The sequence below is a fragment of the Falco biarmicus genome, chromosome 13 (assembly GCF_023638135.1).
Source record: "Falco biarmicus isolate bFalBia1 chromosome 13, bFalBia1.pri, whole genome shotgun sequence".
NCBI lineage: Eukaryota > Metazoa > Chordata > Aves > Falconiformes > Falconidae > Falco > Falco biarmicus.
Window position 1 is genome coordinate 27,389,762 of NC_079300.1, and position 13,832 is coordinate 27,403,593.

The 13,832-nt window shown below is 43.2% G+C and overlaps 1 protein-coding gene and 1 long non-coding RNA gene across 8 annotated transcripts in view; one reads left to right on the top strand and one right to left on the bottom strand.

Moving 5' to 3' along the window:
• ARMC8 (armadillo repeat containing 8) overlaps positions 1–13,832 on the top strand; it is an 86,811-nt gene that overhangs the window by 65,365 nt on the left and 7,614 nt on the right. For 5 of the 7 annotated variants that reach the window (XM_056358171.1, XM_056358168.1, XM_056358166.1 and 2 more), the window contains 4 exons: positions 8,508–8,594; positions 10,735–10,827; positions 11,299–11,448; positions 13,213–13,308. In XM_056358171.1, the coding sequence (XP_056214146.1) occupies positions 8,508–8,594; positions 10,735–10,827; positions 11,299–11,448; positions 13,213–13,308 (426 nt within the window). Of the gene's footprint in view, positions 1–8,507; positions 8,595–10,734; positions 10,828–11,298; positions 11,449–12,012; positions 12,176–13,212; positions 13,309–13,832 lie in introns of those variants that run through there. The other 2 variants (XR_008825122.1, XM_056358170.1) reach the window with 2 other exon arrangements.
• Positions 1,208–8,501, bottom strand: LOC130157989 (uncharacterized). The gene is made up of 2 exons (XR_008825128.1): positions 5,404–8,501; positions 1,208–4,913 (listed from the first exon to the last, which is right to left on the bottom strand). It is a non-coding gene; the product is annotated as an uncharacterized LOC130157989 (long non-coding RNA).

Sequence of the window (13,832 nt, forward strand, 5' to 3'; positions counted from 1 at the left end):
TGTTGCATAAATCAACTACATCATTACATGCTTCATCTTAAAGCTATATTATGTTTAAGCACATTATGCTTATCAACATGTTCACGTGTTGATTTATGCGGATGCCATGGTCCCATCATGGCCTCCTGTTACGTTAGCATCTACATAAAAACAACTATCGACATTCAAAGTGCCAACAATATCAATTTCTTGTGGTTAACATTATACAGAGGTAACAGATTATCACAAATATCAAGGCTTTCAGTAAGATCCTTCATTCCCCAGAGCCTTTACTGAAATCGTACGTTCAGCTTTTGCGCAATAATGTCTGTTAACACACATTTCGAGGAAGGGCACGCCAACCAGACGTGTGTGGAACGGTTGACTGCCTTGCACCACAGACACACCAAACCAGGATGGGTTCAGTTGCTGTGTTAAGGAGACCACACATCAGTTGTTGGGTTGACTGGCGGCAGCGGTGCTCCCATGATCCGGCACACTAAGCTCAGGCTGCACACAGCAAGCAGGTATCCATCGCGGGCCTTCATCTGTAGAGACACAAGCATAACCTCTCCCCCCAAGTTAACAATTCATCGGTCCTGACCAATGCCCGGTACAAGGGTCTTTCATGCGCACCAAGACGCCTTTGTGCTTTGGCTGCTTGTCACCATTTGGCACAAAGTGCTGCAAAATGGGAGGCACCACATGGTCGACTGAGATTTTCAATAAGTTCAAAACATAGCATGCTTTCTCTGAACATGCCTCTGGGGTCATTCCCTTCATTCCCCCTTTTCGTTTTTCAAGTAGGTGTTTAAGAGTACCGTTCCTGTGTTCAAGGGGGAATGGGGAATACCAAATTTGTGGGAGATCCCCCACAGGGAAAGGAACTGCCTGACAGACTTGGAGCTATAGGCAGGTCCATTGTCTGTTTTGATTGCAGGGGGGATGCCAAGCACAGACAAAGCACGTTGCCGGTGCCGAATGATGTCACGACTGGTCTCACCTGTGTGGGCAGTAGCAATCATTGCAGCAGAATTTTTATTGTAACATGGACATATTTTTGTCTGCCAAACTTGTTGTAATGAGTTACAACTGTTTGGCAAAGTTGTAAAGCTTGAAGGCCTCTAGGATTAACTCCATAATTTGTCACAGAAGTAACGTTTTGACAGTCTGGATAGGCTGCAACAATACTGCGTGCAGCAGCCTGAGAGGGACCCTTTTGACCAAATTGATATACAAGGATCGCCAGTTCTGATGATAGAATTGGTGGGCTAACACAGCCTGCTGGTGGGCATCAGGAACGGGTACTGACAGAGCCACAGAAACTAGAGCATCAACTCTAGCACTGCCTTCAATTCCAAAACCGGGTAGGAAAGTATGGCTGTTAACATGCATAACATAAAATGGAGAATGGCATTTCTGAATTTCTTCCCAAACTAAAGTCAAAACTGTAAAAAGCTTGGGATTGTTGACATGGCCAAGGACAGCCATCTTTAACTTGGGAAGGAGGGCTGCCACACAGGCTGAATCAGTAACAAGATTAAGAGGGCCTGGGAAGTAATGAAATGCCAAGGCCGCAGCCCTTGGATCCCCTACGACTTGCGGGGATCCTTCCTGATACGCAATTTGGGAATGCCATTGCCCATTCTGTTTCCAAGTGACTGCAGCTTTTCCAGTTTTTCCAGACCCGTCTGTAAACACTGTGTCACCTTTGACTGGTCGTCTCTGACTTAGTTGCCGTGGCTGCAAAGTGAGATCTACAGTCATTTTCAAAAGTGGATGATGGTACTGAACTTGCCCTTGAAAATTGGCAAGAGCCACTTGAAGGGCAGTAGAGTTTGACAGAGCCTATTCAAAATAGAATTGTTGTACAGGGATAATCACAGCTGATGGATCAACTCTAGTCAACTCTGAACATCATTTTTGGATTTTTATGATCAAATTGGCAACACATTCGTACCATCCAACAACAGTTTTCTTAGACTGCAAAGGCAAAACCAACCGTTCAGGCACATGCAGTGGATCTTCCCCAGCTTGGTTCCACTGGACCAACGTAGTATAAGGAGAGGATCATTCCATTAAAATAAAACCACTTAAAGGAAGTGTGATATCTACACGCCACACATGTCGTGCAGAGTTCAACTGTTCAACTTCTTTCACAAGTGCCAAGGCTGCAGCCGTTAAATGCCTTGGGCCTAAAAGATCTGTGTCTCCTTTTTAAAGTTGCAAAGGTAGTTGCATTTGTTCATAGTAAGGCCTAAAAAAGGCCATAGCTAATTCAGCATTCGTGCAAGCTTTTGGACATCATTCAAGGTCTTTACATCCAGTTTCAATTGGATAGGTTGTGGAGAGACAGTTCTCTTCAGCACATTCATGCCCAGATATTTCCAGGGCTCTTGTCTCTGAAATTTTTCAGGAGCTACAATCAATCCAAATTCTGCTAAACTATGTCTGGCATCCTTCTCACCTGTCTCCAGCAGCTCTTTTGGATGGTGCTGCTAGCAAAGTGTCATCCATGTCATGATAACAGTAAACATCTCTGTATTTGTCTCTGGCTGAGCTCAGGGCTTGGGCTACAAACCACTGAGAAATGGTTGGCGAGTTTCTCACGCCTTGAGGCACTGCAGTCCCGTGGTACCTTTTTGTGGGCTCAGAGTTATTTCTAGTTGGTACTGTAAAGGAAAAGGTAAAAACCCAATCTTCCAGATCAATAAAATGTCCCACTCCATTGGTATCATGGTGGCAGATGGAAATCCCGGCTGCAAGGCCCCCGTAGGGGCCATCACTGCATTGGCTTTACACAGGTCATGCAACAATCGCCCTTTACTTCTTTTTTATCACAAATATACAGGGGTGTTCCATGGGCTATGTGATTCTTCGATGTGGCCTGTGTCTAATTGTTCCTTAAGTAATTCATGCAGGGCACACAGCCTTTCCTGGGGCAGGGGCCACTGACCTACCCATACCGGTGTGTCAGTTAACCAAGCAGACCCCAAGGGTAGGGGGCTTCACTGCTGCAGTACAGTGGCCCCAGTTAAAAATCGGTGGTTAAAACCCAACTCCCCATTGTCCTAAACAATCTCAGCCCCACAAAGCCAGTGGCGCGGTGGACGTTGGCAGTCTGTCCTTCTTGTGTTTTGATCTGTGCAGGTTTCACAGACAAGCAGCTAGTAGTCATGCCCCCCAGACCTACGCCTCCTGCTGCGTTATTTACCAGGGGCCATGGAGGTGGCCGGTCCTTGCTTGATACAACAGTTGTGTCTGCTCCGGTATCCAGAAGGCCACTCAACTTCCCTTGTGCAGGAGTGCCTCCCGATAATGCCGGAGTGCAGGTCAGGTTGAGTCCTTGTGGAGATAGTCCTTGTGTCCAACACACTGGAGGTATTCCTGTGGAGCCGAATCCTTCATCACCCCGCCATGCGGGCTCTGTTCAGGGAACAACTCACAAAAGGCACAAGTTGAGCAAGGTGTCTATTTTTTGGGATTGTAGCAGGAGGCACAGGTGTAGAAACCAAGGCACATACTTCACCTGTAGATTCTACATCAGTAACATCAATGTGGACTTGGATGTTTTGTGGCCGGTTGGTGTGGCGGCGTGCGCCTCCTCGCGCTCTTGTGAGCTTTTCCCTGGCCTGCTAGGCGGAATCCTTCTTTATCGAAATCAGAATGACATTGCTTTGCAAAATGACCTTTCTACAGCGGAAACAAGTAATTTCTGCCGGGGACAGTCTGGGTTGTGCCACGCATTGTTTTTTGGAGGGGCAGTCCCGTTTACAGTGTCCTGACTTACCGCAAGAGTAACATTGCATTTCCGCAGCAGCCATTACTGCTAGCTTGTGTTCCAAGGTACCTACCTTGGCACGGGCTGATCGCATAGTTTCTAAACTGGGTTCTCCTGGCAATCCTTCTATTACTTTTTGACAATCAGCATTGGCATTATCTTTGGCTAATTGCCTTACTAGCATGGCACGCCAGTGAGGGTCAAACACTTGAGAGGCAACAGCATGTTGCAACTTTTCCACAAGCAGCAAAAATGGTTCTTTGGGGCCTTGCTTAATTGTTGTATAACTCTTTTTTTGGCTCCGCTAGTTGCGCGGTTTTCGTTATTGCTTGCATGCCTATATTTTTCATTTGATCTAATACTGGGGTGGGCCACCGAGCCCGCTGCCGAGGGTTGGCAATACTGCCCGGTGCCCGTCAGCGCGTCAGGCCCTGGGCCAGCCCGGGCATCGGCTCGCGGAAGGTTTCTGTTGTGCAGCGCCTGCTGTTCCGCGGCTGCCCGCCAGGTGGCGTGGAAGACCGCCGGTTGCGCAGGGTGGCGCATGATCCGCGCCAGCTGGGAAATACCGAAAGGGGACAAAGTGTGCGTGGTGAGCAAGCGCAACAATTGCATTGGAGCCGGCGAATTCACCCCGTGCTGAGAAACAGTTTTATGCAAGTCCTGCACTATTTTCGAAGCAAACGGTACATGAACGTTAAGGTTACCAGCAGCCATATCTCCTGTTATAACAGGGTACGGGATGCAGCGCAGTGGTGGAAGGAGTAGGAACATCAAGGAGTGGTCTGCCTATCTGTTCTACTAAATCTCAGTTTCCCTCTTTTAGTGCCTCATCTTTTACAGCCTGCCAAAATTGCCGAGGGTCGTGTGGCATTACCGTAATGCTGGATACTGGATTTATACCACCTCCACATTCCTCACTGCCTCTGACTGATAACCTTGTCGTAGCTGGACACGATTCCGGATTTTTGGCATTTCCATCGTGCGGGGGCAGGGGAGGAACAGAGGGGGCAGGCAGGAGGGGAGAAGAAGCAGAGGGAGGAGGAAATGTTGGCCGGCACAAATGTCAGCGGAACTCAGGGGGGCTGGGATCGGTCCGCCAAGGTTTCTGCTTGTTGTCCTTGTCCTCAGAACTGCTACCAAACTTAGGTTGATGCTGTTGAACAGATTTAGGGGCTTCAGGACATTAAGGAGTGGTGCCTGGTAAGGGGCATGGACTCTCCCCCTCCCCCCCCCCCCACCTCACCCTCTTGTCTGTTGTTTGAAGGGGGATCCAGGGGAGGTTTGGGTGATACGCCCCTGCTCACGTCTTGCCGACTTTTCAAGCCCCGGCTCGTGTCTTGCCGACTTTTCAAGCCTTCCACAGCATCTCTAAGCAGTCCCCATGTAGACAAAAGCCCCAACACCTCCTTGTCCCCTTTCGCCACAGCTTCTAACAGTGTTGATCCTAAATTCTCCAGGTCGACACACTAAGAGCAGTCACAGTGGACGCTTCTACTCTGTGTCTCTTGGCCCACAATAACATAGGTCTTAACTGCAGCCCATGTAAAGTAGTTCCACGCTTCTGTAACACTAACTTCCAAATTGACAGCACCATGGTATCTTCCTTAGATAAATTAGACCCCATGTTGTCCCTGGTGGCTCACCTTACTGGTGTCACGTTCTCCCGGCATCTAGCAGCTGCCCGCTGTGCTACTCCTCTTCACCAGGCTCTGTCTCCCCAGTAACCCACTGGTCACAGTCTCAGGATCTGCCCTGATGCAAGTTGAGACTGACTCAAAACCACTATATCTACGTGGCTGGATTCAGACAAAATGGCCAAAATGGCGTTTATGATTTTTACGTATTGCTTATATATCTTAGATAGTACATGTGTCAGACCCTGATAGGCTTCCTGTCATCGTCTTCTTGCTTGCTATTTGCTGTTGCTGTAGGTGCCCGTATGCTGCGATTCTAAGTTCCAGTTTTTTCACATCCTGTTTACATACCTGACATGTTTGTGGCTGTCTTAAAGCTACACGACTAAGTCTTTAAAGTCATTTAACTTGCCTGCAGACCTACACCTAGAAGTCAAAACTCCATTACCTTCTCTTAAGAGAGTTGTAAATCAACAAAAGCAAAGAGGACTGTGATCCATGATTGATTTTTTTTGTTGTTGTTGGTTTTTGATTCCTTGTTCTTTGTTGTGATCAGTGAGTGAGGCTCAGTTATCCCTGATGTTTATGTAGGGCACTAGGTGGGCTCTATCTCCTTTCATTCCAGGCTCAGACTAGATGGCACAGTTCAGACTTCGCCTGTACCCCTGCATGAGAATTTAGATCTGCGTTTTCTCCTGTAATTCTGTACCCTCTAGATCTCATTGCAGATTCTAAAATTGAAGCCAAAGCGCTCAGCAAGACCTATAAAAAGATATATTTTAATATAATGCAATTACCTGCAAGATTAAATGAGATCAAAGTGTGTAAGGTATATATCATCTCTCATTCTGTAATGTGACTGTCACAGAGTGCAGGTAAACCAGTTTCTTAGTTTCAACATCTTTTAGACCTTGAAAATGGGGAACAGACAAAGTCTGCTAGCAAGAAGCCGGAAAGCTTGGGCTGTATTGACACCCATGAGAATCACCTGAAGTGAGCTTGACTTGTTCAGAAGTAAAATGGCCAGACCAGAGAAAGTGGTGTTGCAAGTCGTGAACTGATGAGCCTGATAACGAGGCAGTTATAAGCTGACGGTACAAAGCTTCGCTCAAGAGCCTGGAAGGAAGGAGAGGATCCTTCAGTTATTTCTAGTGGTATGTCAATGTGGCGTATGATGCACAGACTCTGGGACTGGATCGAAGGCACAAAGACAGTTTATTAAAATCAAACAAGCCTTTTATACCTTTGCAGGAGGCTGACATGTCAGTCTGTAACAATGCTCAGTAATTTTCCACTCTTAGCGCTTTTTTCTATTGCAGACACAGCAGCTTAGCAACTCCCTTTATCTACAAGGCCACAAGCACTGCAGACTACTCCGTATCTTAAAGTTTCTCTTCTTGCTCCCATGGCTTCCTTCCAACAAGCATAACTGTGCCTCTCTCCCAAGGTCGGTTTTCGCTCACTGACACCGCCGAGCTAGCTCGAGACATAGCCACATTTCAATACAGGAAAGATGCCTGTTGGGCGTACTACTCAGTGACGTTTTATTCAGGCCTGACTTTCTTTGTTCTGCTTATGTTCTAATTCTCACAAGTTGCAGACTTAAGAAAATTTTACTCACTGGTTATACTATGCTCTCTGGCCATCTTCTTGGCCACAGGCCAAGAAACTTTCTCAGCCTTTTATGTTGCTTGCATGAATTAGAAGCCCTAAAGTATGGGTCTACTTTTTTCTACAGTTTCATGATAGAAATGATGGGGAAATTATTTTCTGACAGTATACAGAATACACTTACTACAAGTTAAGCATTCATCCTTAGATGGGGTGTGTGAGTTGTGATACTAATCCATGGATGTCTAATTCATTAGTCTTATTGGGAGTTCAAGGGAGATTTGATCGTGCAAGTTTTGTGCAATTGCTACTGCGTAATAATCCCGTGATTCAGGACTCATGATCATCACCTGAAGGGGCTTGGAGGGAATGGTTTGAATACTTTAAGAGTTTGCGAAAGGCCAAGTATGAAAACATCAAACCTTTGTAAATGTAAAACAAACCCAACAGGACTGATTGAAGAAGCACAACTAGCATAAAAGGAGAGCCATGTGAAAAAACCGAATGTAGATGTCAGACTTCTATGTGAATGCAGCTGCTGGCAGTTGTTAATTTTGATTTGTGTTAAATAAGCTGAAGTCAGAAACTTGTCTGTTCATTCCAAAATGTGAAGAATTATTCTTAATAGAAAAATAAAAGTAATGTTAAAATAATTTTTAGTCTAGATTAATAACAACTACGCAAGTCCATTCTCTCTTCCCTAGCATGTATAGCTGTGTGAGCCATGGAAGAACAGTGTTTAAAACTATAGGACTTATGTATATGTATTTTAATGCAAGCTGCTGTAAATGCAGTAGTTGTTAATGTTTGCAGTTTGCTCACTGCTCTGAAACAAAAGGTGGTACAGAATGGTCCCTCCGTTCCCCCTTTCTTTGCTGGAGGAGCAGTTGTATCCTCCATGCCTGTTTCCTCACTGAGTTTTCTCAGGACATGCAGGGGGATGCTCTGTTTGACAATGGCGTATGTTGGTTCTGCTGGAGATCGAGGCACAGATAAGAGTGTAACTTGTTCCAGGCTACTTGCTTTTCACAAAGGATTGTCATGGGGATATTTGACGTGTTGTGCTTTGCACAAGGTACAGAAATGTTGAGGAGGCTCCTCCTGGAGCTTCCTCCGCTTTTCTGTAAGCTGTGATACAGAAGTGCGCTGCAGGACACAGCCTGCTCTCTGTTGAGAGAATGGCTGCAGAGCCAAATTACAACTGCCAGCACACGTGTGCTTTGCATTGCAGGGATCTGTTCCCACTGATTTCTTCTAAATTGGGCCTGAAAGCTCTTAAATGTAGCTTCTGTGAAGGAACTTTGTGTTGCTCCAGCTTGTCATGTATGTGTATCATCACAGCAACTTGCATCAGCACTGTCTGGGTATGCACTGCTAGCATCAAAGCATCTCCTAAAGTATGGAATATTGATGTACAGCATAATTACAGGTCTTCCATTTCAAACTGATCCCTTATCCTACTAGTAAACAGAGATTCCTCACTCTCCCCTTTGTGACTGCAGGTTTTACAGAATGCTCCAAATGAAATTCTCGTTGTAGCATCTTCCACGCTATGCAATCTTCTTCTGGAATTCTCTCCAAGCAAGGAGGTCAGTATTTATCCAGAAATGAAAAAGAGTTAATAGACAAAAGTTACATTATACAATGGATAAGTAAGCATAAAGGTGTCTTAATTGGTAGCCACTATTTGTGAAGTGTTCTAGAGCTGCAGTGTTAGGCAGGCTGTATCACTAATAGTTTGTGAATAGAAAAACCTCAAATCATCTGTTTACAGTGCTGTTACAGTTAAATATGGTTGAACGGTTAAATGTAGTCTCTAAAGAAAAGAATCAGATGCAAAATTTTGGAGGTTTTTTATTTGTGGAATACTTACCTAAAAATTGATATGGAAGAAGAAAACAAACTGATAATTGGAAATATGATCCATTGTCTTAGAGACTTACTGCTGTAATCTTGAAAAATGGTGGCATGGCAGAGTTGTGGTTTTTATTGTTCTTGAATGAACGATACAGGATATCTGTTCTTGATTTCTGCAATGTCTGTATTTCATACAGATCATACATACATAACAGCACTTCATAGCAATGGAAAATTCCCCAAGTCTTAAATATTTCTTAATTACAGAAAACATTTGCAAGGTTGTATATGTGGGCTCCTGTGGCGCACTTCAGATTACCTTGGTTTGATCCATTGATCTTGGTGGTTTTAGTCAGGTCTGTGAGACCGAATATTAACTGAAGTAACACAAGCACAGTTCACTGGCCTGTGGGCTTCCCTGTTCATACGACATATCCCAGTCAGTGTAGTGTTTCCACTTCACATTCGATTGAAATACTGCATTTTCTGTCGGGACATGTGGTTCATGTAAAAAACATCATTGCTAAAACAAAATATGCAAAACAGAGGCATATTTGGAAACAATAGATTTGAAAGCATCTATAAACCACCTGATCTTTATTTGATATATCACCTTTTTTTCCCTATATAGTATTTTGAAAATTGTATGTACACTACCACTTGCTTCAGAAAATAAACAAAGCTGAAGCAGATCTGTATTTTACCCTGTAAAAGAGCTGAGTCAAAACCAGTTTTGCAATGTCTCCCCTCTGCTGTGGCTGTGGAGAAGTTCCTAGGAGCCAGCCAGCTATCTGATCCGTTGCAAACTCACTGGCATTGCAGGGCACAAGTGCTTGGGACCAGGTGAACTTTGGCATAAACTGCTGCTGCCTGCAGGGTTCTGTTACAGTCCTGCTGCTATTCCCTGAGACGAGCCTGTTCCTACAAAGTGCTGTCTTTTCCACACATTCCTGTTTTCTGATTAATTCAGCTCTTAACTGGGTTAAAAACCACACAACTTCCCCAAAACTCAGGTAAAAAACTTCACTGCTTTTGAAGCAGTAACTTCTGGAAGAAAGGAACACCTTAAATACTAGAGTGGAATAAGCCATCAGATGAATCCTTTTAGCACATGAGCTGTTCAGGTCTTAGGTAAAACTAGTACTTCAAATTTGGTTCAGGTTGAAAGCAGTTAGTCCAAACTTAACTCTCATTACATTAGTCAGCTGGAAAGAAAAGGTGCGTGATATTTATCCTGTCATTTAAAGATGTGATGCTGCAAGGTTTTGCATTTCAATCTGATCATCAAGAAGAGTCTCCGGTTTTCTTCATTATGCTAAAGTTTTTCTGTTGGATTTTGGTTTGATCTGATTAGTAAATGCAAAGATTAAATGTCAACAAAGATAATCAAGCAGCTTTCATTGTCCGTAACCTCTTTTAAACAGTTGCATGCATCCTGCTTGATACCCAAAAAGATGTGATTGCTCAAGGAAGACTGTTTTTGCAGAGCAGTCCCATGCTGAAGGTTGTTGTGGAAAACCTGTTTGCTTGTGTGAGTGTGGCAGATGTGCGTGTAGTATTACAGCAGTAGGTGTGTGTGTGTATATATATATATACACACACACACACGTGTATGGCCGTGTGTATACATGTACACATGCACACGAGAATAAAGCCATCTTGATCTGAATTTTTCCTTGAAAACCTCCCTTTTAATGCTCATGAATATAAGGTGTGGCTTGGCCAGTTCATGTGAGTGGACTAGACATGTTGTATACTCAAGAATAAGATAATAAGCAAGCCTTTTTTGTATTGTATTTACGTTTTTGTATATGTGTAATTAGTCTAAGTAGTGTTTTAAAGACATTTTCCTCCCCCCCCTCTTCATTTCAGCCCATTTTAGAATCAGGAGCCATAGAACTTCTATGTAGTTTAACACAGAGTGAAAATCTTGCCTTGCGAGTGAACGGCATTTGGGCTTTAATGGTAAGCAGAACACACGGATGAAATACTGCTCGTGATTTTGCTTCTTAAGAAGTTTGTGAATGTAACTTAAAGAACTCATCAGTTGTTATTAAAAATAACATCACTGAAATCCGGCTTGTCTTTCCCACCTAAGTACAGAAGGAAAACAGTATCAGCCTGGAACACTTCATTAGTTAGTCCATAAAATAAAATAAAGACTTCAATTCTGATACCAGTTTGGTTGCCAGGATCATTCAGGGAAACAGTTAAGTAGTGTTAGTAGCATTCCAGGGGACAAATAAAAGCAGGTAATAACGAGGTCAGCCATGAGACTGTGTGGGAATTTAATTCACTGTATAGCAGTTCATAAAAATTATGACCTTTGCAAGATTATTTAGGAAGGGACATATGTTTGCAGGTAATAGTCTACTAGAAAAGTGAAAGCCCAAGTTCAATGTAGAAATTCAAGCAAAAAATATCTGTCTCTTTCAGAACGTGGCATTTCAAGCAGAACAGAAGATCAAATCAGATATCTTACGAGGTCTGAGTACAGAGCAGTTATTCCAGTTGCTTTCTGATTCTGATGTAAATGTTCTGATGAAAACTTTGGGACTGCTCAGGAATCTTCTGTCTACTCGCCCAGTAAGTAGAGCTGCAAACACACCTTCTTCTGAAAGCCGATCAAACATGGAAACGATACAATACCTTTTTGTAAGACAGGTTATTTTTCTTTTTAAGATTAATGTTCCACATACTGCTATGACTGAGGCCTTTGGATTTATCCAAGTAGCTGTAACCAAATGTACAAATCTGCATAAGAAAGCATTTGAAAGAGTTATCTATGTCCACTGTAACTTTGTAATTATGATCAAATATAGAGCTAGACAGTTACATTTAATGTTCAATTCCATTGCATTTAGCTTTCAGCAAAATTATTTTCCTAACAGTCTTTCTGTGAAACTTGTCCAGAACAACAATAAGAGCGTTGCACTGTTGAGTCAATGTGTGGAGCAGTGCTTAGCTTAAGGATACCTGTGTTTCTTCTTTCTTGACACCTGAAATATTTCTGTTCTTACCCAACTATATAGATAGTACTGGCTTTTTGAATTTGACTGTGGGACTGTGCACTTACAAAATGCATACGTTCATTTTACACACTGAAATAAAATGGTTTGAAAATGTAAGCCCATGAATTGTTTTTGACAGGGAGAAAGAGATATTGGTGGAGGAAAAGAAAGGGGTAATCCCCTGTGAAGAACAGAGGGAAAACATGCAGCAAACATTTGGCAAGCCAACATTTTTGTGGGGGAAAAAAACCACGAAGCCTCTACTGTGCATTTGTCACGTATTGTGTTTCTACCATAAAAAGGTCACTGCAAAAAATCTTCTGATATTTGTACTCGTTGAGTCTCAATAAGCTTCATAGAAAATTAGCTCTGTCTTAATGTGAAAAGATATTTAATAAACACTCATTCATTAAATTCACCCTGAGCTCTTGACAGCAGAGTCTCATTATCACTTAAGGTGTTCTTAATCTGAAACTACATACCAGCTTCACCTACTTTCTGTAGTATGTTTTAGAGCCAGGACCAGCCATTCCCATTCTCTGTCCAAAACTCACTCCAGAAAAACTCATCCAGCAGCTTTCGAATGAGGTCTCGTTATTAGCAATTTTAAGAAGTCCTACAAGAATCTCTAACGTCTTAAAAAACTGTAGTGTGCCATGTGGTGGTAATCTCTGGTGGCTGTTTGCAGTCACTCTTTGAGTTTTGCTATCGGTTAATCCAGTAGATCGAGTTTCATCTTTCTCTGTTACACCTAATGATCATTTTTATTTTAGTGTAGGTGTTTATCATCTGTGATCAAATGACCTTTTACCTGTAAGTCTTTTAACTTGAGACAGTTTTCCTAAACAATAAGTAACGTATATGGCTAATCTCTCTGAACCCTCTCAGACTTTTGAAATGTGGATAATCGGACCTGGTCACAGTGTTCCAGTAAGAGTAGCAAATACCGGATAAGAAACCTCAGTTTCCTTACCCCTCTCTGATAGCTCCCTGTTACCAGAAGTGGTTCTTTCTAACTGCAGCGTCATGCTTAGAGCTTGGCTCCAGCAGGATTCAGTCTTCAGACTGGCCTCCGTGCAACTGGGAAACCAGTGTCTTTTCTGCAGGTTACAGTGAAATCAGAACCAAGGGCCATATCTCTCAAACAAGACCAAACTTCAAATGAAGAGGAATATTATGAAGTGTTTATGCTGTGATAAGTTCTTGCTTTTGGGAGACCTTGCTAGGAGCTAGGGTCTTTGTGCGATGTTGCTACTCTTTACTTAGAGTAATTCAAGTAGGAATGCCCCTTCTTTGTCTGGAAAGTTATGTTGATTGTATTTCATTATTGCTTTGGCAGCACATAGACCACATAATGAGTACTCACGGGAAGCAAATCATGCAAGCAGTGACCCTCATTCTGGAAGGGGAGCACAATATAGAAGTCAAAGAGCAGGTACTCTTTGTTTGTTTCATGTTGTCTTGGCAGAATGAAATTTAAGGAACAGCTAAGAATGTTTACTCTTATCAGCTTGTCTTTTTTGTTTGGGGTTACGATGAGCTGTGAATATGTTCCTGAGATCTGTCAGCTTAACTTTAGTACCTACAGGAGTGCTGTTCTTTCTAATGGATTATTGTAAATGTATTTGAATTGTATTCAGAGTGGTTTTTTAAATGTCGGTTTGCTAAAGAGGAGAGCACTGTATGGGAGAGCAGAAGAACTGAACCTAAGGCAGTTGCATGGCAGAAAGGGGACAGAAGGAACAAGGCAAGAGAAAGAAGCCAGTATTTCACGCTGGGGAAAGCATCATGGTTATTTGCTCCTGTAGCAGCCATTGGAGCAGTCAGTGATGAAGAACACAGTCATCAGCCGCCTTGTGGCAGTAATGCGTGTTCTGCTGGGCGGTGCAGGAACTCAGCTGTTCTTGGGTGCCTACAGGAGCCAGCAGCAATTAGAGGAGGAGAGATACTAGCAGAGAA